Source organism: Zonotrichia leucophrys, chromosome 23 (genome assembly GCF_028769735.1).
Source record: "Zonotrichia leucophrys gambelii isolate GWCS_2022_RI chromosome 23, RI_Zleu_2.0, whole genome shotgun sequence".
Classification (NCBI taxonomy): Eukaryota; Metazoa; Chordata; class Aves; order Passeriformes; family Passerellidae; genus Zonotrichia; species Zonotrichia leucophrys.
Genome location: NC_088192.1, coordinates 2,016,147 through 2,039,296, shown reverse-complemented (window position 1 = coordinate 2,039,296; position 23,150 = coordinate 2,016,147). Strand labels below are relative to the sequence as shown.

At 50.7% G+C, this 23,150-nt stretch overlaps 1 protein-coding gene across 1 annotated transcript; it reads left to right on the top strand.

Annotated features, from left to right (window-relative positions):
* The first annotated feature begins 1,486 nt into the window (after positions 1–1,486).
* On the top strand, positions 1,487–22,351 carry TMEM39B (transmembrane protein 39B). The gene is made up of 9 exons (XM_064731463.1): positions 1,487–2,298; positions 6,445–6,629; positions 11,520–11,739; positions 12,009–12,092; positions 15,731–15,885; positions 17,865–18,201; positions 19,618–19,805; positions 20,761–20,881; positions 21,948–22,351. The coding sequence occupies exons 2-9, from the start codon at positions 6,502–6,504 to the stop codon at positions 22,182–22,184; spliced, it is 1,470 nt and encodes a 489-aa protein (XP_064587533.1). The 5' UTR covers positions 1,487–2,298; positions 6,445–6,501; the 3' UTR covers positions 22,185–22,351.
* The last annotated feature ends 799 nt before the right edge of the window (positions 22,352–23,150 follow it).

Below are 23,150 nucleotides of genomic sequence, written 5' to 3'. Positions count from 1 at the left end.
ATTTCTCCTTCATGGATCAGGGAATTTCTCCTCCATGGATCAGGGAATTCCTCCCTGATGGATCAGGGAATTTCTTCTCCATGAATCTGGGAATTTCTCCCTCGTGGATGAGGGAATTTCTCTGTGGATTTGGGAATTTCTCCCTTAGAGATCAGGGAAATTCACCCTCATGAATCAGGGAATTCCTCCCTCATGGATCAGGGAATTCCTCCCTCATGGATCAGGGAATTTCTCCTCCATGGATCAGGGAATTTCTCCTTCATGGATCAGGGAATTTCTCCCTCATGGATGAGGGAATTTCTCTGTGGATCTGGGAATTTCTCCCTTACAGATCAGGGAAATTCACCCTCATGAATCAGGGAATTCCTCCTCCATGGATCAGGGAATTCCTCCCTCATGGATCAGGAAATTTCTTCTCCATGAATCTGGGAATTCCTTCCTCATGGATCAGGGAATTTCTTCTCCATGAATCTGGGAATTCCTCCCTCATGGATGAGGGAATTTCTCCTTCATGGATCTGGGAATTCCTCCCTCATGGATCTGGGAATTCCTCCCTCATGGATCAGGGAATTTCTTCTCCATGAATCTGGGAATTTCTCCTCCATGGATCAGGGAATTTCTCCTCCATGGATCAGGGAATTCCTCCTTCATGGATCAGGGAATTTCTCCCTTATAGATCAGGGAAATTCACCCTCATGAATCAGGGAATTTCTCCTTCATGGATCAGGGAATTCCTCCATCATGGACCAGGGAGTTTCTCCTCCATGGATCTGGGAATTCCTCCCTCATGGATCAGGGAATTCCTCCCTCATGGACCAAGGAATTTCTTCTCCATGAATCTGGGAATTTCTTCCTCATGGATGAGGGAATTTCTCTGTGGATCTGGGAATTTCTCCCTTACAGATCAGGGAAATTCACCCTCATGAATCAGGGAATTCCTCCTCCATGGATCAGGGAATTCCTCCCTCATGGATCAGGGAATTTCTTCTCCATGAATCTGGGAATTCCTCCCTCATGGATCAGGGAATTTCTTCTCCATGAATCTGGGAATTTCTCCCTCATGGATGAGGGAATTTCTCTGTGGATCTGGGAATTTCTCCCTTACAGATCAGGGAATTTCACCCTCATGGATCAGGGAATTCCTCCTCCATGGATAAGGATATTTCTCCTCCATGGATCAGCCTCCAGCCCCTCGGATGAGCCGTGGGCGGTGAGGGGGAGGAATTCCTGCGGGCTGGGCAGTGTCCATGGGGCTCCCAGCTGGCATGGAGATGTTTTTCCCTCATTTTTCCCCTCAGGAATCTCCCTGGTGTGAGCACAGCTCAGCTGAGCCCTCCATATGTTTCCATGGGAATGTTTTTCCACGCTCCTTTTGCTCCTTTTGCCAAGAGGGAGCTGATTCCAGAGGATCGGTTCAAGCTCTGTTTGCTGTGAGTGGAAAATGGGAATCTGCCAGGTTTTTTTTGGGAGTGTTGGAGAACACCAGAGCCTCCCTTGGATCCTGGGAACTCCCCTGGATCTCCAGCTGCCTGTTGGAAAACTGCAATATAAACTGTTTCCCGATGGAGGTGTTCATTTTACTGCTGAATTTAGAATTTTACCACTGATTTTGGACCAAAAAAACGTTCATCCATCACGTTCCAGATGCATTTTTTGGCCTGACTGGGTTTTTAGGGATATCCTGGTACCTTTAGAGGATTCTCTTAAACATCAGGTGTGTGGCCACTCCTGATTTTTTATGCTTTTGTACAGAATCAATATAAGTTGGAAAAGCCCTCCAAGCTCTGTCCAAGTCACTCCTTGGACACCTCCAGGGCTGGGCACTCCAAACCAGCCAAAAAAATAAATACCAAAAATCCAGCAACTTTTGTCTTTGTGCAAATCCATTCATTCCAGGGCCGATTTTCCCTACCCTAGGCAGGGCTGCCTCTCATCTTTGTGTAACCATCAATGCTGAACCACCAACCCCACAAAACCAAACAAATAATTGGGGTAAAAACCCCAAAATTGCAGAGATGCTGAAACCCCTCCAGGAGCGGAGGTGGAGCCAGGATTACTCATCCCTTGCCATAACGGGCTGCCGGGACATCTGGCGGCTGCGATTGCCGCCGTTCCCATCGGTGACACCGGGAGGCGACACCGGGAGGTGACACCGCGCTGCCCGCTGGGCGTGGCCACACAAAGGGGGCGTGGCTTTCCGCGCGTTCGCGCCCCGCATCAGCTTGTCCCACGCCGGCCGCCGTCGCGCCCCGCCCGCCATATTGTGCCCGGCGCAGGCGGAGCGGCGGCCGGCGATGGGTGAGGGAGGCCGGGCCGGGGGCAGCGCGGCCGGGAGGGGAACGGGCGGAACGGGCTGAGGGGGGGAACCCGCCCGGCAGCCGGCGGGGAGCGGCCCGGGCGGAGCGCGGAGCGCGGGAGAGCCCCGCGGTTCGCCCCGCCCCGCCGCGGGGATGGGGGCGGCTCCCGCGCTGCGGCCTCGCCCGGAGCCCCTCAGAGCCCCGCGGGCTCGGGGAGCGCTCATGGAGCTTTCCATGGCGCTCCCGGGCGGCTCCGGAGTAGCTCGGTGGGGTTTTCAGAGCCGCTGTGGGTCCCGGTGCGCCCTCAGAGCGCCAGGGCCCCTCTGAGCTTTTGTGCAGCCCCACGTGTGCCCCCAGATTTCTCCCTCACAGCTCCTGGGGTCCCCAGAGTTCTCCTGCAGCCCCACTTGTGCCCCCAAATTTCTCCCTCACAACTCCCCCAGAGCTCCCAATGCTCTCCTCAGAGCCCCCAAATTTCTCCCTCAGAAATTGGGAGCTTCACTGGGGGCTTCTGTGGCCCCCATTGTTCTCCTGCAGCCCCACCTGTGCCCCCAAATTTCTCCCTCAGAGCTCCCAGTGGTCTCCTCAGAGCCCCCACATTTCTCCCTCAGAGCTTCTGGGCTCTCATTGTTCTCCTGCAGCCTCATTTGTGCCCCCAAATTTCTCCCTCAGAGCTCCCCCAGAGCTCCTGTGGCTCCCAGTGTTTTGCAGCCCCACGTGTGCCCCCAAATTTCTGCCTCAGAGCCCCCACATTTCTCCCTCAGAGCTCCTGTGGTTCCCAGTGTTCTGGAGCTTCACCAGGGCCCCCAAATTTCTCCCCCAGAGCTCCCAGTGCTCCCCTCAGAGCCCCCAAATTTCTCCCCCAGAGCTCCCAGTGCTCCCCTCAGAGCCCCCACATTTCTCCCTCAGAGCTTCTGGGCTCTCAGTGTTCTCCTGCCGCCACATTTGTGCCCCCAAATTTCTCCCTCAGAGCCCCCAAATTTCTCCCTCAGAGCTCCTGTGGCTCCCAGTGTTCTGGAGCTTCACCAGGGCCCCCAAATTTCTCACCTAGAGCTCCCAATGTTCCCTGTACCCCCATTTGTGCCCCCAAATTTCTCCCTCAGAGCTCCCCCAGAGCTCCTGTGGCTCCCAGTGTTTTGCAGCCCCACCTGTGCCCCCAAATTTCTCCCCCATTGCTCCCCTCAGAGCCCCCAAATTTCTCCCTCAGAGCTCCTGCGGCTCCCAGTGTTTTGAAGCTTCACCAGGGCCCCCAAATTTCTCCCCCAGAGCTCCCAATGTTCCCTGTACCCCCATTTGTGCCCCCAAATTTCTCCCCTAGAGCTCCCAAAGCTCCCCTCAGAGCCCCCAAATTTCTCACCTAGAGCTCCCAATGTTCTCCTCAGGGCCCCCACATTTCTCCCTCAGAGCTTCTGGGATCCCCAAAGTTCTCCTGCAGCCCCACCAGTGCTCCCAAATTTCTCCCCCAGAGCTCCCAATGTTCCCTGTACCCCCCATTTGTGCCCCCAAATTTCTCCCTCAGAGCTCCCAGTGGTCTCCTCAGAGCCCCCACATTTCTCCCTCAGAGCTCCTGTGGCTCCCAGTGTTCTGGACCTTCACCAGGGCCCCCAAATTTCTCACCTAGAGCTCCCAATGTTCCCTGTACCCCCATTTGTGCCCCCAAATTTCTCCCCTAGAGCTCCCAATGCTCCCCTCGGAGCCCCCAAATTTCTCCCTCAGAGCTCCCAATGCTCTCCTCAGGGCCCCCAGATTTCTCCCTCAGAGCTTCTGGGATCCCCAAAGTTCTCCCCCAGAGCTCCCAATGTTCCCTGTACCCCCCATTTGTGCTCCCAAATTTCTCCCTCAGAGCTCCCCCAGAGCTCCTGTGGCTCCCAGTGTTCTGGAGCTTCACCAGGGCCCCCAAATTTCTCACCTAGAGCTCCCAAATGCTCTTCTGCAGCCTCATTTGTGCCCCCAAATTTCTCCCCCAGAGCTCCCAATGTTCCCTGTACCCCCATTTGTGCCCCCAAATTTCCCTTGCACAGCCCCAGCTGCTCCCCCAGACCCCAAATTTTACCCCCAAATTTCCAATTTCCCTCCTGGACCCCACATTCCCCCCATTGTTTGCCCTCCCAGAGCTCCCCAAAATCCATCCCAGCATCTCCTAAAATCAGCAGCTCCTTCCAGATCCAGCTCCAGGATGGGAATTTTGGAGAACTCAGCTTTAAAAACCCCCCTTGGGATGGATTTCTAAACCTCCAGCACACATTTTGTGGCTCCAGCTGCAAATTCCAAAGCTGGAAATGATCCCCCAGGAGCAGGAATGTGCCTGAGTTCCCCTCCCAGCTCAGATTTCACTGGAAAATTGGGATTTTTTTATCTGCTGTGGATTCTCCTGAGGTTAACAGGATCCAGAGGAAGTTTGGGAAAGCTTGGGATGAATTTTTTGTGTGGCAAACAAAAAAGCTGAATTTGGGCTCACCCCATTGACCTCAGTGCCATCGAAACAAAAATCAACAAATACCCTAAAAATGTGTTGTTTCTTCCCATCCTAAAGAGCCAAAAATAAAATAATAATTTTAAAAGCTGTGACCTTCAGTTCCAACACTAAATGATACCAAAATATCCCAAAATTCTGAATTTTTGGGGCAAATTGTTGAGCATTTCTTGAGTCTGGAAAACTGGGATGACACCACAGGGATGCAGAGGGAATTCCTTGTACAGTGATGAATTCTCAACCCCTCCTTGAGAAATAGATGGGGAAATTTGGATTATCATGGAGCGACACGCTCCAAAAATTAAATTTGGAGAAATTTGGATTATTTTGGAGTGACGAGCTCCAAAAATTAAATTTGGAGAAAAATTGGGATTATCCTGGTGACAGCACACCTTAAGAAATGCTAATTAAAACATGCTAATTAATATGGAGAACAGGGATGCAGATGGAATTCCTTGTAGAGTGATGAATTCACAACCCCTCCTTGAGGCTGCATCCTTGACCTGGAGAAATGTGGGAGATCGGGAAAAATATGGTGGAGAAATTTGGATTATCCTGAAGCAATGAGCTCCAAAAATTAAATTTGGAGAAATTGGGATTATCCTGGTGACAGCAAGGCCTGGAATGCTCCATAAGAAATGTAAATTAATATATAAAATTTATTAGGGATGAGACCACAGGGAAAATCAAATTTGGAGAAATTTGGATTATCCTGAAGCAATGAGCTCCAAAAATTAAATTTGGGGAAATTGGGATTATCCTGGAGCAACAGGCTCCACAAATTAAATTTAGATTACCCTGGAGTGACAAACTCCAGAAATTAAATTTGGGGAAATTTGGATTATTGGAGCGAAAGGCTCCACAAATTAAATTTAGATTATCCTGGAGTGACAAACTCCAGAAATTAAATTTGGGGAAATTGGGATTATTGGAGCGACAGGCTCTAAAAATTAAATTTAGATTATCCTGGAGTGACAAACTCCAGAAATTAAATTTGGGGAAATTGGGATTATCCTGGAGCGACAGGCTCCACAAATTAAATTTAGATTACCCTGGAGTGACAAACTCCAGAAATTAAATTTGGGGAAATTGGGATTATTGGAGCGACAGGCTCTAAAAATTAAATTTGGATTATCATGGAGCGACACGCTCCAAAAATTAAATTTGGAGAAATTTGGATTATTTTGGAGTGACGAGCTCCAAAAATTAAATTTGGAGAAAAATTGGGATTATCGTGGAGTGACAAGCTCCAAAAATTAAATTTGGAGAAATTGGGATTATCCTGGAGTGACGAGCTCCAAAAATTAAATTTGGGGAAATTGGGATTATCCTGGAGCAACAGGCTCCACAAATTAAATTTAGATTATCCTGGAGTGACAAGCTCCAGAAATTAAATTTGGGGAAATTGGGATTATCCTGGAGTGACAAGCTCCAGAAATTAAATTTGGGGAAATTGGGATTATCCTGGAGCGACAGGCTCCACAAATTAAATTTAGATTATCATGGAGTGATAAACTGCAGAAATTAAATTTGGGGAAATTGGGATTATTGGAGTGACAAGCTCCAAAATTCAAATCTGGAGAAATTGGGATTGGCGGGGTGGTGCCGGCGAGGCTCTGTGAGCAATGCTAACGAATCGCTGCTAATGAACCCGTCTCTGGTGTGTCCCTGCAGTGGTGGGGGCTGAGCCCAGCCCGCAGTGAGCAGCCAGGACCCCCCTGAGCCCCGGGCATGGCCGGGGGACGCCGGGGTCCCAACAGGAGCTCCTACTGCCGGAACCCGCTGTGCGAGCCCGGGGCTGCCGGGGCCGCCGGGCACTCCTCGGGCTCCTCGGTCACCGGCGTGCGCTCCCGCACCAGGTACGGCACGGGCGGGGCTGGGGGCTGCACCTCGGCGTGGGGCTTGCTCTTAAAGCGCATCCCATTTCCCAACCTTAAAGCTCGTCCCACTCCCTGGCCTTAAAGCTCGTCCCATTCCTTGAGTTTAAGTCTTGTCCTTCTCGCTGATCTCAGAGCTCATCCCATTCCCTATTCTTAAAGCTCATCCCATTCCCTGATCTTAAAGTTCGTCCCATTTCCTAGCTTTAAAGCTCATCCCATTCTCTGACCATTCCGTTCCTTGATCTTAAAGCTCATCCCATTCCTTGATCTTAAAGCTTGTCCCATTCTCTAATCTTAAAGCTCATCCCATTCTCTGACCTTAAAGCTTTTCCCGTTCTCTGACCTTCAAGCTTGTCCCATTCCTTGAGCTTAAAGCTCATCCCATTTCCTAACCTTAAAGCTCGTCCCATTTCTTCATCTTAAAGCTCATCCCATTCCCTGATCTTAAAACTCATCCCATTCTCTGACCTTAAAGCTCATCCTATTCCTTGAGCTTAAAGCTCATCCCATTCTCTGACCATCCCATTCCTTGATCTTAAAACTTGTCCCATTCTTTGGTCTTCAAGCTCATCCCGTTCCCTGATCTTAAAGCTCATCCTATTCCCTGACCTTAAAGCTCATCTCATTCCTTGAGTTTAAATCTTGTCCTTCTCCCTGATCTCAGAGCTCATCCCATTCCCTGATCTTAAAGCTTGTCCCATTCTCTAACCCTAAAGCTCATCCCATTCCCTGACCTTAAAGCTCATCCTATTCCTTGAGCTTAAAGCTCATCCCATTCCCTGATCTTAAAGCTCATCCCATTTCCCAACCTTGAAGCTCATCCCACTCCCTGACCTTAAAGCTCATCCCATTCCTTGAGTTTAAATCTTGTCCTACTCCCTGATCTCAGAGCTCATCCCATTCCCTGAGCTTAAAGCTCATCCCATTTCTTCATCTTAAAGCTCATCCCATTCCCTGATCATAAAACTCATCCCATTCTCTGACCATCCCATTCCTTGATCTTAAAACTTGTCTCGTTCTCTGGCATTCCCTGATCTTAAAGTTCATCCCTTTCCCTGATCTTAAAGCTCGTCCCATTTCCTAGCTTAAAGCTCATCCCATTCTCTGACCATCCCATTCCTTGACCTTAGAACTTGTCCCATTCTTTGGTCTTAAAGCTCGTCCCATTCCCTAATCTTAAAGCTCATCCCATTTCCCAACCTTAAAGCTCATCCCATTCCTTGATCTTAAAGCTCGTCCCGTTCCTTGAGTTTAAATCTTGTCCTTCTCGCTGATCTCAGAGCTCATCCCATTCCCTGATCTTAAAGCTCGTCCCATTCCCTAATCTTAAAGCTCATCCTGTTCCTTGAGTTTAAAGCTCATCCCATTCTCGGACCATTCCGTTCCTTGATCTTAAAACTTGTCCCATTCTTTGGTCTTAAAGCTCATCCCATTCCCTAATCTTAAAGCTCATACCATTCCCTGACCTTAAAGCTCGTCCCATTCCTTGAGTTTAAATCTTGTCTTTCTCGCTGATCTCAGAGCTCATCCCATTCCCTGACCTTAAAACTCATCCCGTTCCCTGACCTTAAAGCTCATCCCATTCCCTGACCTTAAAGCTCATCCTATTCCTTGAGCTTAAAGCTCATCCCATTCTCTGACCTTAAAGCTCGTCCCACTCCCTGGCCTTAAAGCTCGTCCCATTCCTTGAGTTTAAATCTTGTCCTTCTCGCTGATCTCAGAGCTCATCCCATTCCCTGATCTTAAAGCTTTTCCCGTTCTCTGACCTTCAAGCTCATCCTATTCCTTGAGCTTAAAGCTCATCCCATTTCCTAACCTTAAAGCTCGTCCCATTTCCTAGCTTTAAAGCTGATCCCATTCTCTGACCATTCCGTTCCTTGATCTTAAAGCTTGTCCCATTCTCTAACCCTAAAGCTTCTCCCATTCCCTGATCTTAAAGCTCCTCCCATTTCCCAACCTTGAAGCTCATCCCACTCCCTGACCTTGAAGCTCATCCCATTCCTTGAGTTTAAATCATGTCCTACTCCCTGATCTCAGAGCTCATCCCATTCCCTGATCTTAAAGCTTTTCCCATTCTCTGACCTTCAAGCTTGTCCCATTCCTTGAGCTTAAAGCTCGTCCTATTCCTTGACCTTAAAGCTCATCCCATTCCCTGATCTTAAAGTTCGTCCCATTTCCTAGCTTTAAAGCTCATCCCATTCTCTGACCATTCCGTTCCTTGATCTTAAAACTTGTCCCATTCCCTGATCTTAAAGCTCATCTCATTCCTTGAGTTTAAGTCTTGTCCTTCTCGCTGATCTCAGAGCTCATCCCATTCCCTGATCTTAAAGCTTGTCCCATTCTCTAACCCTAAAGCTTCTCCCATTCCCTGATCTTAAAGCTCATCCTATTCCCTGACCTTAAAGCTCATCCCGTTCTCTGACCTTAAACCTCATTCCATTCTCTGACCATTCTGTTCCTTGATTTTAAAACTTGTCCCATTCTCTAGTGTTAAAGCTTGTCCCATTCCTTGAGCTTAAAGTTCATCCCATTCTCTAATCTTAAAAGCTTATCCCATTTCCCAACCTTAAAACTCATCCCATTCCTTGGTCTTAAAGCTCATCCCATTCTCTGATCTTAAAGCTCATCCTGTTCCTCAGTTTGAAAACTCATCCCATTCCCTGATCTTAAAGCTCATCCCATTCCCTGATCTTAAAGCTCATCCCATTCCCTGATCTTAAAACTCATCCCATTCCAGAGTCTTAAATCTTATCTGATTCCATGGTCTTAAAGCTCATCCCATTCCCTGGTTTTAAAACTTGTCCCATTCCCTTAAATCTCATCCCATTCCCTGCCCTTAAATCCCATCCCATTCCCTGCCCTTAAATCCCATCCCATTCCCTGATCTTAAATCCCATCCCATTCCCTGACCTTAAATCCCATCCCATTCCCTGACCTTAAATCCCATCCCATTCCCTGATTTTAAAGCTCATCCCATTCCCTGACCTTAAAGCTCCATTCTCTAACCTTAACATTTATCCCATTCCCCAGCCACAAATCTCATCCCATTCCCTGACCTTAAATCTCATCCCATTCCCTGATTTTAAAACTTGTCCCATTCCCTGACCTTAAATCTCATCCCATTCCCTGGATCCCCAGTTTAATCTGGGGGTTTACAGGGACACTTTGTGCTCTGCCCACACCCAGATTCTTTTGCCTGTTTTTATTTGGAGATTGCAGCTCAATCTGGGGGATATTAATTCCCTTTGATGCAGAGGATCAGTCTGGGATCCTGTGCCTGCTCACACAGGAACAGGCTCCTCTGGCCAAACTCGTTTTTCCTCCTCAGGTGAACAGAAGGTGAAGAATGAACAAGGGCTTGTGTGTAATTGCTCTGCCTTTCATGTTCAAGCACTCTTGGATATGTAAACACCAACTTGAGCTCTGAAAGCTTCCAATTAATTAATTAAGAGAGCCACTGAGTAGCACAGCACAACCCTGGCTCTGAACAGCACTGGGGATTTAATATCAAATATCCTGGGTCCAAATGTTGCTTTGTGTGGGCAAATCCCTGCTCACATCTGAGTGAAATTTGTGATTTGTGCCAACCACCAATAGCTCAATCAATTCCCCATCAATCTCAGAGCAGGAGGACATTCCCCTGCTCAGCTTTGAACAACACAGGGGATTTAATATCAAATATCCTGGGTCCAAATGTTGCTTTGTGTGGGCAAATCCCTGCTCACATCTGAGTGAAATTTGTGATTTGTGCCAACCACTGATAACTTGAGTTTCCCCATCAATCTCAGAGCTGGAGGACATTTCCCTGCTCACCCCTGGGTCTGAACAACACAGGGGAATTAATATCAAACGTCCCAAATATTCCTTTGTGTGGGCAAATCCCTGCTCACATCTGAGTGAAATTTGTGATTTGTGCCAACCACTGATAACTTGAGTTTCCCAATAAATCTCAGAGCTGTGGGGGGAGCTGGAGGACATCCCTCTGCTCACCCCTGGGTCTGAACAACACAGGGGAATTAATATCAAATGTCCTGGGTCCAAATAGTATTTTGTGTGGGCAAAGCCCTGCTCACACTTGCCTGAGATTTGTGATTTGTGCCAGCCACCAATAGTTCAATCAATTCCCCATCAATCTCAGTGCAGGAGGACATTCCCCTGCTCAGCTTTGAACAACACAGGGGATTTGATATCAAATGTTCTGAGTCCAAATGTTGCTTTGTGTGGGCAAATCCCTGCTCACATCTGAGTGAAATCTGTGATTTGTGCCAACCACTGATAACTTGAGTTTCCTCATCAATCTCAGAGCTGGAGGACATTTCCCTGCTCACCCCTGGGTCTGAACAACACAGGGGATTTAATATCAAATATCCTGGGTCCAAATGTTGCTTTGTGTGGGCAAATCCCTGCTCACATCTGCCTGAAATTTGTGATTTGTGCCAACCACCCATAACTTGAGTTTCCCCATCAATCTCAGAGCTGGAGGACATTTCCCTGCTCAGCCCTGGGTCTGAACAATTTAATATCGAATATCCTGGGTCCAAATATTCCTTTGTGTGGGCAAATCCCTGCTCACATCTGAGTGAAATTTGTGATTTGTGCCAGCCACTGATAACTTGAGTTTCCCCATCAATCTCAGAGCTGTGGGGGGAGCTGGAGGACATCCCCCTGCTCAGCCCTCTGAAATACACAGGGGATTTAATATCAAATATCCTGGCTCCAAATATTGTTTTGTGTGGGCAAAACCCTGCTCACATCTGCCTGAGATTTGTGATTTGTGCCAACCACCGACAGCTCGAGTTTCCCATCAATCTCAGAGCTGTGGGGGGAGCTGGAGGACCTTCCCCTGCTCACTGTTGGCTCCCCTGGCAGGAGTGGCTCGGGCACAGGCCTGTCCAGCCCCCCTCTGGCAGCCCAGACCGTCGTCCCCCTGCGGCACTGCAAGATCCCCGAGCTGCCCGTGGAGAGGAGCGTCCTGTTCGAGCTGCAGCTCTTCTTCTGCCACCTCGTCGCCCTCTTCGTCCACTACATCAACATCTACAAGACAGTGTGGTGGTACCCTCCCTCCCACCCTCCCTCCCACACCTCCCTGGTAAGCACCAAAGGGCAGCTGCAGCTCCCAGGCTGGCTTTTAGCTCACAAAACCGAAAGTTTTAGAGATAATGTTTGATAAAAACTTCATCTGACCCTTCAGGGTTGCTGCTTCCACTCCCTGTTTCCCCCATTTTGGGTTCTGGTTGTCTTCTTGGCATTCTCTTGGAAGAGAGATTCCCCAAAGAGAATAATTTGGGGCTGTTTCTGTGTTGAATGTGGGTTCCTGGTGCTGATGGAAATGGAATCATTTTGGTTTTGTCCCCACAGAACTTTCACCTCATTGACTTCAACGTGCTGACGGTGACAACCATCGTCCTGGCACGGCGCCTCATCGGTGCTGTCGTCAAGGAGGTAAAGTCAGAGATCTGGAGAGCTCTGGGTCCTTTTTGCCATTCCAAACCCCTCAATCCTCCCCTAAAAACCTCTGTGGTGCTCCCAAGCCAGAATCTCAGGTGAGGTTTCCAGTGGGAGGAGCAGAGAGCAGAACTGAGCTCCCCAGACCTGCTGGGTCTGACTCTGAATTTCTGTCTCAGCCAGACTGTAGTGATTGATTCCCTCCTCCTTTTTGCCTCTTTCCTGCTCTCTCCTGGGAAAGAAAGGGGTTCTTTCCCCAGGGAAGAGCCAGGGATCCTCACTGTGGCAGTAAAGTCAGAGCTGTCCTTCCAGGAGATCTGGAAAGCTCTGGGTCCCTTTTGCCATTCCAGACCCCTCCATCCTCCCCTAAAAACCTCTGTGGTGCTCCCAAGTCAGCATCTCAGGTGAATTGGAGGAGCAGAGAGCACAACTGAGCTCCCCAGACCTGCTGGCTCTGACTCTGAATTTCTGTCTCAGCCAGACTGTAGTGATTGATTCCCTCCTCCTTTTCCCTCTTTTCCTGCTCTCTCCATCACTCCAGCTTTCCCCAGGGATGCTCAGTGTGGAATCATCCCATGGGAGCAGTGCCAGGAGAGTGTGCTGGGTGCTGGTGACTTCCAGACCTTACCTGGAATCTCTCCTCACTCTCACATTCCAGAGGGGTTTTGGAGAGCCCAAATTCCACAAAAATCCTCCAGACCTTACCTGGAATCTCTCCTCACTCCCTGAGTAATGCAGCCCAAATTCCAGAGGTTTTGGAGAGCCCAAATTCCACAGAAACCCTCCAGACCTTACCTGGAATCTTTCTTCACTCCCAAATTCCAGAGAGGTTTTGGAGAGCCCAAATTCCACAGAAACCCTCCAGACCTTACCTGGAATCCCTCCTCATTCCTTGAGCAATCCAGCCCAGATTCCAGAGGTTTTGGAGAGCCCAAATTCCACAGAAACCTCCAGACCTTACCTGGAATCTTTCCTCACTCCCAGATTCCAGAGGGGTTTTGTAGTGCCCAGATTCCACAGAAACCTTCCAGACCTTCCCTGGAATCTTTCCTCACTCCCAAATTCCAGAGGTTTTGGAGAGCCCAGATTCCACAGAAACTCTCCAGACCTTACCTGGAATCTCTCCTCACTCCCAAATTCCAGAGAGGTTTTGGAGAGCCCAAATTCCACAGAAACCTCCAGACCTTACCTGGAATCTTTCTTCACTCCCAAATTCCAGAGGTTTTGGAGAGCCCAGATTCCACAGAAACCCTCCAGACCTTACCTGGAATCTTTCTTCACTCCCAGATTCCAGATTCCACAGAAACCTCCAGACCTTACCTGGAATCTTTCTTCACTCCCAAATTCCAGAGAGGTTTTGGAGAGCCCAAATTCCACAGAAACCCTCCAGACCTTACCTGGAATCTTTCCTCACTCCCAGATTCCAGAGGGGTTTTGGAGAGCCCAGATTCCACAGAAACCCTCCAGACCTTCCCTGGAATCTCTCCTCACTCCCTGAGTAATGCAGCCCAAATTCCAGAGGTTTTGGAGAGCCCAAATTCCACAAAAACCCTCCAGACCTTCCCTGGAATCTCTCCTCACTCCCAGATTCCAGAGGGGTTTTGGAGAGCCCAAATTCCACAGAAACCCTCCAGACCTTACCTGGAATCTTTCTTCACTCCCAGATTCCAGAGGTTTTGGAGAGCTCAAATTCCACAGAAACCCTCCAGACCTTACCTGGAATCTCTCCTCACTCCCTGAGTAATGCAACCCAGATTCCAGAGTTTTTGGAGAGCCCAAATTCCACAGAAACCCTCCAGACCTTACCTGGAATCTTTCTTCACTCCCAGATTCCAGAGAGGTTTTGGAGATCCCAAATTCCACAGATCTTTCCTCACTCCCAGATTCCAGAGGTTTTGGAGATCCCAAATTCCACAGATCTTTCCTCACTCCCAGATTCCAGAGGTTTTGGAGATCCCAGATTCCACAGAAACCCTCCAGACCTTACCTGGAATCTTTCTTCACTCCCAAATTCCAGAGGTTTTGGAGAGCCCAAATTCCACAGAAACCCTCCAGACCTTACCTGGAATCTTTCCTCACTCCCAGATTCCAGAGGTTTTGGAGAGCCCAGATTCCACAGAAACTCTCCAGACCTTACCTGGAATCTCTCCTCACTCCCTGAGTAATGCAGCCCGAATTCCAGAGGGGTTTTGGAGAGCCCAAATTCCACAGAAACCCTCCAGACCTTACCTGGAATCTTTCTTCACTCCCAGATTCCAGATTCCACAGAAACCTCCAGACCTTACCTGGAATCTCTCCTCACTCCCAGATTCCAGAGGGGTTTTGGAGATCCCAAATTCCACAGATCTTTCCTCACTCCCAGATTCCAGAGAGGTTTTGGAGTGCCCAAATTCCACAAAAACCCTCCATACCTTACCTGGAATCTCTCCTCACTCCCTGAGTAATGCAGCCCAAATTCCAGAGGTTTTGGAGAGCCCAAATTCCACAAAAATCCTCCAGACCTTACCTGGAATCTTTCTTCACTCCCAGATTCCAGAGGTTTTGGAGAGCCCAAATTCCACAGATCTTTCCTCACTCCCAGATTCCAGAGGTTTTGGAGTGCCCAGATTCCACAGAAACCTCTAGACCTTACCTGGAATATTTCTTCACTCCCAGATTCCCGAGAGGTTTTGGAGATCCCAAATTCCACAGATCTTTCCTCACTCCCAGATTCCCAAGATTTTGGAGTGCCCAGATTCCACAGAAACCCTCCAGACCTTCCCTGGAATCTTTCTTCACTCCCAAATTCCAGAGAGGCTTTGGAGAGCCCAAATTCCACAAAAACCCTCCAGACTTTACCTGGAATCTTTCCTCACTCCCTGAGCAATGCAGCCCAGATTCCAGAGGTTTTGGAGAGCCCAGATTCCACAGAAACCCTCCAGACCTTACCTGGAATCTTTCCTCACTCCCAGATTCCAGAGAGGTTTTGGAGAGCCCAGATTCCACAGAAACCCTCCAGACATTACCTGGAATCTTTCTTCACTCCCAGATTCCAGATTCCACAGAAACCCTCCAGACCTTACCTGGAATCTCTCCTCACTCCCACATTCCAGAGAGGTTTTGGAGATCCCAAATTCCACAGATCTTTCCTCACTCCCAGATTCCAGAGGGGTTTTGGAGAGCCCAAATTCCACAGATCTTTCCTCACTCCCAGATTCCAGAGGGGTTTTGGAGATCCCAAATTCCACAGATCTTTCCTCACTCCCAGATTCCAGAGAGGTTTTGGAGAGCCCAAATTCCACAGAAACCCTCCAGACCTTACCTGGAATCTTTCTTCACTCCCAGATTCCAGAGGGGTTTTGGAGAGCCCAAATTCCACAGATCTTTCCTCACTCCCAAATTCCAGAGAGGTTTTGGAGAGCCCAAATTCCACAGAAACCCTCCAGATTTTACCTGTAATCTTTCCTCACTCCCAGATTCCAGAGAGGTTTTGGAGATCCCAAATTCCACAGAAGCCCTCCCTGTCCTGGTGCCAGCTGGGCACTGCCATTTCCTTCTCAGATGATTTTTCACAGTATTTTCTCCTTTAAGAAGAGGCAGTGCCCAGCTGTGCCCAGCTGTGCCCAGCTGTGCCCGATGTCCCCTGTGTCCCACAGGCCTCCCAGAGTGGCAAGGTGTCCCTGCCACGCTCCATCCTGCTGGTGCTCACTCGCTTCGCCGTGCTCACGGGCACGGGCTGGAGTTTGTGTCGCTCCATCATCCACCTCTTCAGGACCTACTCCTTCCTCAACCTCCTGTTCCTGTGCTACCCGTGAGTATCCCTCCCTCTGGAATTGGGGATCCCCCCAAAAAATCCAGGGGGAGGCTCCCTGTAGGTGTGTGGGGTTCTTGGAGCAGCCTGGCCTTTTGGAAGCTGTCCCTGCCCATGGAGAGTTTATAAATTCTTATAAACACAATTTATCCTGCACCTCTCCCTCCTGCTGGGTCACATTCCGTGGTGGCAGGACACATCTGTGACACTCAGCCCCCTTTCAGCTTGATGTCAGCATTAATTATTAATTATTATTCATTAAAAGGGTTGTGTGATTTTCCCGTGGCGCTGACAAAACTCAGGGCTTTGTTTTCCCTTTGTTCCTGGGCTCCTGTGCCAGGTGGGAGGGATTCAAACAGCTCCTGGGTTTTGTTACCTATCAGAAGGAAATGTTGGGAGTGGAAATGGATCCCTCCTCCCTGGTAGAAACATCCAAAGATTTGCTGGAAGGGGAAATATCCACAGGGATTTGCTGGAAGGGGAAATATCCACAGGGATTTGCTGCAATTGGGAATATCCACAGGGATTTGCTGCAGGGGGAAACATCCACAGGGATTTGCTGGAAGGGGAAATATCCACAGGGATTTGCTGGAAGGGGAAATATCCACAGGGATTTGCTGCAAAGGGGAAATATCCACAGGGATTTGCTGGAAGGGGAAATATCCACAGGGATTTGCTGTAAAGGGGAAATATCCACAGGGATTTGCTGCAAGGGGAAACATCCCAAAGATTTGCTGCCTGTGTTTGAGCTCCAAGCTCTTTTTGGGAGTTTCCCTTTGGAATTATGAAATCCCAGACTGGTTTGGGATCATTCAGCAGTAGCAGGGACACCTTCCATTATCCCAGGTTGCTCCAAGCTTTGAACTCATCCAGCTCAGAAGCCCACAGGGGAATTGGGGATGGGATCCCAGTGGGATGGGATGGGATGGGATGGGATGGGATGGGATGGGATGGGATGGGATGGGATGGGATGGGATGGGATGGATGGGATGGGATGGGATGGGATGGGATGGGATGGGATGGGATGGGATGGGATGGATGGATGGGATGGGATGGGATGGGATGGGATGGGATGGGATGGGATGGGATGGGATGGGAGGGGATGGGATGGGATGGGATGGGATGGGATGGGATGGATGGGATGGGATGGGATGGGATGGGGACAGGACAGGATGAGATGGGACAAGATGAAATGGAGATGGGATGGGGTGGGACGATATGGGACAAGATGAAATGGGAATGGAAGAGAATTGGATGGGGTGAAACACGATGGAATGGGATAGGAGGAGATGGGATGGGGCAGGGTGTTATGGGACAAGATGAAATGGGGATGGCACAGGGACAGAATGGGACAGGATGGGATGGGATGGGATGGGATGGGATGGGATGGGATGGGATGGGATGGGATGGGATGGGATGAGATGCAGCTCCTGAGCTCTGTGCTATGCAGAACCCCACAGGGATTTGGGATGGTGATCCCAGTGGGATGGGATGGGATGGGATGGGATGGGATGGGATGGGATCCCAGTGGGATGGGATGGATGGGATGGGATGGGATGGATGGGATGGGATGGGATGGGATGGGATGGGATGGGATGGGATGGGATGGGATGGGATGGGATGGGATGGGATGGATGGATGGGATGGGATGGGATGGGATGGGATGGGATGGGATGGGATGGGATGGGATGGGATGGGATGGGAGGGGAGGGGAGGGGATGGGATGGGATGGGATGGGATGGGATGGGATGGGATGGGATGGGATGGGATGGGATGGGATGGGATGGGATGGGATGGGATGGGATGGGATGGATGGGGATGGGATGAGATGCAGCTCCTGAGCTCTGTGCCATGCAGAACCCCACAGGGATTTGGGATGGTGATCCCAGTGGGATGGGATGCAGCTCCTGAGCTCTGTGCTCTTCCAGAACCCCACAGGGGAATTGGGGATGGTGATCCCAGAGCTCTGTGCTTTCCAGGTTTGGGATGTACATCCCCTTCCTCCAGCTGAACTGTGACTTTCGCAAGGCCGGGCTCTTCACCCAGGTCACCAACATCGGCCCCAGGGACACGGGGGAGGTGACAGCCCGGGGCAGGGACTACCTGACAGTGCTCAAGGAGACCTGGAAGCAGCACACGAGGCAGATGTACGGCATGGAGGCCATGCCCAGCCACGCCTGCTGCCTGTCCCCGGACCTGATCCGCAACGAGGTGGAGTTCCTGAAGATGGACTTCAACTGGCGCATGAAGGAGGTGCTGGTGAGCTCCATGCTCAGTGCCTACTACGTGGCCTTCGTGCCTGTGTGGTTTGTCAAGGTGAGGCCTGGCTGGGAGGTGACCCTGGGGCACAAGGAGGGGCCACAGTCCTTGGTTGTGGCACAGTGAGGGGTCACAGTCCTTCCTTGTGGTGATTGTGGCACAATGAGGGGTCACAGTCCTTGCTTGTGGTGACACAGGGGCACAATGAGGGGTCACAGTCCTTCCTTGTGGTGATTTTGGCACAATGAGGGGTCACAGTCCTTGCTTGTGGTTATTGTGGCACAATGAGGGGTCACAATCCTTCCTTGTGGTTGTTGTGGCACAATGAGAGTCACAGTCCTTCCTTGTGGTGGTTGTGGCACAGTGAGGGGTCACAATCCTTCCTTGTGGTGACACTGGGGGACAGTGAGGAGCCACAGTCCTTGGTTGTGATCATTGTGGCACAATGAGAGTCACAGTCCTTCCTTGTGGTGGTTGTGGCACAGTGAGGGAGGACAATCCTTCCTTGTGGTGACACTGGGGCACAATGAGAGTCACAGTCCTTCCTTGTGGTGATTGTGGCACAGTGAGAGTCACAGTCCTTCCTTGTGGTGATTTTGGCACAATGAGGGGTCACAATCCTTGGTTGTGGTGACCCTGGGGGACAATGAGAGTCACAGTCCTTGCTTGTGGTGATTGTGGCACAATGAGGGGTCACAGTCCTTGGTTGTGGTGACCCTGGGGGACAATGAGAGGCCACAGTCCTTGGTTGTGGTCATTGTGGCACAATGAGGGAGGACAATCCTTCCTTGTGGTGATTGTGGCACAATGAGGGGCCACAGTCCTTGCTTGTGGTGATTGTGGCACAATGAGGGAGGACAATCCTTCCTTGTGGTCATTGTGGCACAATGAGAGTCACAGTCCTTCCTTGTGGTGACACTGGGGCACAATGAGGGGTCACAGTCCTTCCTTGTGGTGACACTGGGGGACAATGAGAGTCACAGTCCTTGCTTGTGGTGGTTGTGGCACAGTGAGGGGTCACAATCCTTGCTTGTGGTGATTGTGGCACAATGAGGGGTCACAGTCCTTGCTTGTGGCGACACTGGGGCACAATGAGGGAGGACAGTCCTTGCTCGTGGTGATTGTGGCACAGTGAGGGGTCACAGTCCTTCCTTGTGGTGATTGTGGCACAGTGAGGGGCCACAGTCCTTGCTCGTGGTGGTTGAATTCTGAGTGTCTGGTGCTGATGGAGTGAGGCTGTCCCTGTGCCCTCAGGGGCTGGTGCTCCATCAGCTGAGCATCAGGAGCTGCCTCCCAGGTTTTGGTGGAGATGGCACAATTATTTTGCAGGAATTCTCCATCCCCCATCCCACGTGGGCTCTTCCTTTCCATGCTCAACAGCTCCACACAGCGCTCATTTTATCTACCTGAGTGCTTTGTGTGGTGACACCTTGGGCAGCTGGGGCTGTCCACAGTGTCCCCATGTCCCCTCAGAACACACAGTACTACGACAAGCGCTGGTCCTGCGAGCTCTTCCTGCTGGTTTCCATCAGCACCTCGGTGATCCTCATGCAGTACCTGCTGCCTGCCCGCTACTGTGACCTGCTCCACAAGGCTGCAGCACACCTGGGCTGCTGGCAGAAGGTGGATCCTGCCCTCTGCTCCAACGTGCTGCAGCACCAGTAAGGAATTCTCTGCTGGAGTTCTCCTCCCTTTGCTGGGTTGGTGGGTGGATGGGGAGCTCAGCCTGAAATAAAGCAAGGAAAAGTGAGAGCAGAGGTGTTGGCTCAAATGCTCTGGGCACTGTCCCCCTGCCAGGCAGAGCTGGGTTTTGGCACGGTGCCTGCTGCTCCTGGCCACAGCCACCTGCAGGGTGTCACTGCCATGGTGACAATGCCAAATGGGAGCAGCATTCCCATGCTCCTCACTGCTGCTGGAGGGGCAGCAGAGCCCCATGAAGATGGGATTAAAAAATCTCCCATCCCCTGCAGGTGGATTAAGGAATTTCTTGTTCCTTGCAGGTGAATTAAAGAATTTCTTGGTCCCTTGCAGGTGGGATTAAAGAATTTCTTGTCCCCTGCAGGTGGAATTAAGGAATCTGTTGGTTCCTTGCAGGTGGAATTAAGGAATTTCTTGGTCCCTGCAGGTGAATTAAGGAATTTCTTGGTCCTTGCAGGTGGAATTAAAGAATTTCTTGGTCCTTGCAGGTGAATTAAGGAATTTCTTGTTCCCTGCAGGTGGGATTAAGGAATTTCTTGTTCCTGCAGGTAAATTAAGGAATTTCTTGGTCCCTGCAGCTGGAATTAAGGAATTTTTTGGTCCCCTGCAGGTGGGATTAAGGAATCTCTTGTTCCCTGCAGGTGGAATTAAGGAATTTCTTGTCCCCTGCAGGTGGAATTAAAGAATCTCTTGTCCCCTGCAGATGGATTAAGGAATCTCTTGTCCCTCTCAGGTGGCATTAAGGCACCTCTTGGTCCCTACATGTGGAATTAGAGACTCTCTTGTCCCCTGCAGTTGGATTAAGGCATCTCCTGTCCCCTGCAAGTGGGATTAAACAATCTCTTGTGCCCTGCAGATGGGATTAAAGCATCTCTTGGTCACTGGAGGTGGAATTAAGGCAGCTCTTGCTCCCTGCAGGTGGACTGAGGAGTGCATGTGGCCTCAGGGGGTGCTGGTGAAGCACAGCAAGAACGTCTACAAGGCCGTGGGTCACTACAACGTGGCCGTGCCCTCGGACGTGTCGCACTTCCGATTCCACGTAAGCCCCCCTGTCCCTGCTGGCACAGGGACCCCCCGAGCCCCCCACTGTTGCCTTCTGATACAAGGCAGGGGCCTGGTTTCAGGAAACAGCATGGCGACCCCCTTCCCTGTAGTAAACTCTTCAGGTTTAGCCAGGGCCCCTTGGAGAATAGAATGCTGACACAGCAGCAAAGAAGTTTCCTGTCTCCAGGGACATCCGCCTTGTACCTTATCCCTATAGCCATGTAAGGCAATATTGTGTTAAACCCTACCATTGGTCACTTATGGTCACTCTAACACCTTTGCCATTGGTCAGGATTGGATCCAGGCCAAGGGTATAACAGTAGCACACTGTACCCCTACTAACTGGGAAGAAGAAGAGCTGAGACCCTTCAGGGACCCTCCAATAAAGCCACACTCGTGGAACAGCCAGCGTCTTCTGCTTCTCCTCTCTCTACCGTCTGCTGGAGCCTTAGGCCAAGGGAAAAGCTACCTAGCAAGCAAAGCTGAAATCACAAGAGCTGCCCAATCACTAAGAGCTGAATATTCCCTGCTTGCTAGGGGCTGACCCGCGGCCTTGGTCTGAGAGCGAGCTGGCTTCTGGCACCCACTCCCCTTGGGGACTGAGCTCTGGAGCTGGAACAGCTTGCAGAGGATACGACCAAGCAAAGCTCATTTACTTCCCCAGGGCCGCTCGGGCCTAAGAAACACACGGACACCAATATGGTGGAGGATCAAAGGCCTTTATTCTCTCTTCTCATGGGGTTTTATAGTCTAGGGGGCTTCTACGTCAGGTGAGGGTCTGTCCTTACCATCTATGGTTAGTAGGGATGGAAAAGTTACCTGGGCAAGTGGAAAATTACCGGAATTCGGTTCAGGGGGCTGCATTCCTATGTTAATTTTCTTATCTAAGGGGGCAGGGGCCCTGTCTTCCCGTAACATCACGCCAGGCCCTACCTGCTACACCCCACCTCGGGCTGGTGCAGCTGGGGCTGGCAGTGCCCAGGGTGGGCTCTCAACCACCACCAGAGCCAGAGCAATCCTGCCCTCCCGCCCGGTGCCTCACCCCGCTCTCCCTCCCACAGTTCTTTTTCAGCAAACCACTGCGAATCCTCAACATCCTGATCCTGCTGGAAGGGGCTGTCATCTTCTACCAGCTCTACTCGCTCATTTCCTCCGAGAAGTGGCACCAGACGATCTCGCTGGCTCTGATCCTCTTCAGCAATTACTACGCCTTCTTCAAGCTGCTGCGGGACCGCCTGGTGCTGGGCAAAGCCTACTCCTATGCTGCCAGCAGGGACTCAGAGCAGAAGTTAAATTAAAACAATTGCACTGATGCTCTCTCTCAGCCTATTACAGAACAAACAAAAAACGAGAAACCCTCAGAGCTTTGTATTTTTGTTACCACTGCTTTTTTTTTGTTGTTGTTGTCGTTTTCTTTGATAACTGATGTAATTAAAAGGAAGAAAAAAAAAAACATATTTTTTTACTCCCAACAAGTTGTTTGTGTGTTTGTTGTTTGGATTCGCTTGCGACAGAAGGTTTGCTGCTGTTTGGGTGTGAGGAGGGGATTTTTTAATGGTGGAGAGGAGGAGGAGGAGGAAGGTGAGAGTTACAGGTGTGCTAAAGCTCCCAAATGGGTTCCTTTAGGAGGGGGTGAACCCTCATCCCGTCCTTTTGGGGGTCCCCAGGAGCTCCTGAGCCCCCTCCCCATGCCCTGTGTAAGGAAAGGCGATGTCATTTCTCTAAAATGTTTATTTTCAAATTGCTGAGCCCCAGCTGCTGGGGGATCTCTGGAACCTGTGGGATCTCTGTGGTCTGTGGGGCCTGTGGGGCCTGTGGGGCCATGGGGTCTGTGGGGGTCTGTGGGGTCTGTGGGATCTCTGTGGTCTGTGGGGCCATGGGGTCTGTGGGGTCTGTAGGGTCTGTGGGACCTGTGGGGTTTGTGGGATCTGGGATTTGTGGGACTTGTAGAGTTTGTGGGATCTGGGGGATCTCTGGGACCTGTGGGATCTCTGTGGTCTGTGGGGCCTGTGAGGCCATGGGGTCTGTGGGGTCTGTAGGGCCCATGCGACCTGGGGGATCTTGGTTTGGGGGGTCCCCTGTGGCTGAGGGGACACGGGGGGAGCTGAGGGGGTTTGGGGGAGCCCCAGCGCCCCCTTTGCTCCTTTACCGCGGCTCGGGTGCTCTCCCCGGGCTCCTCCTGCCCGTCAGGATCGGGGAAGGAGGAGGAGGAGGAGGAGGAGGAAGAGGAGGGGGGTGAGGCGGAAGGGATGCAGCGCATCCCC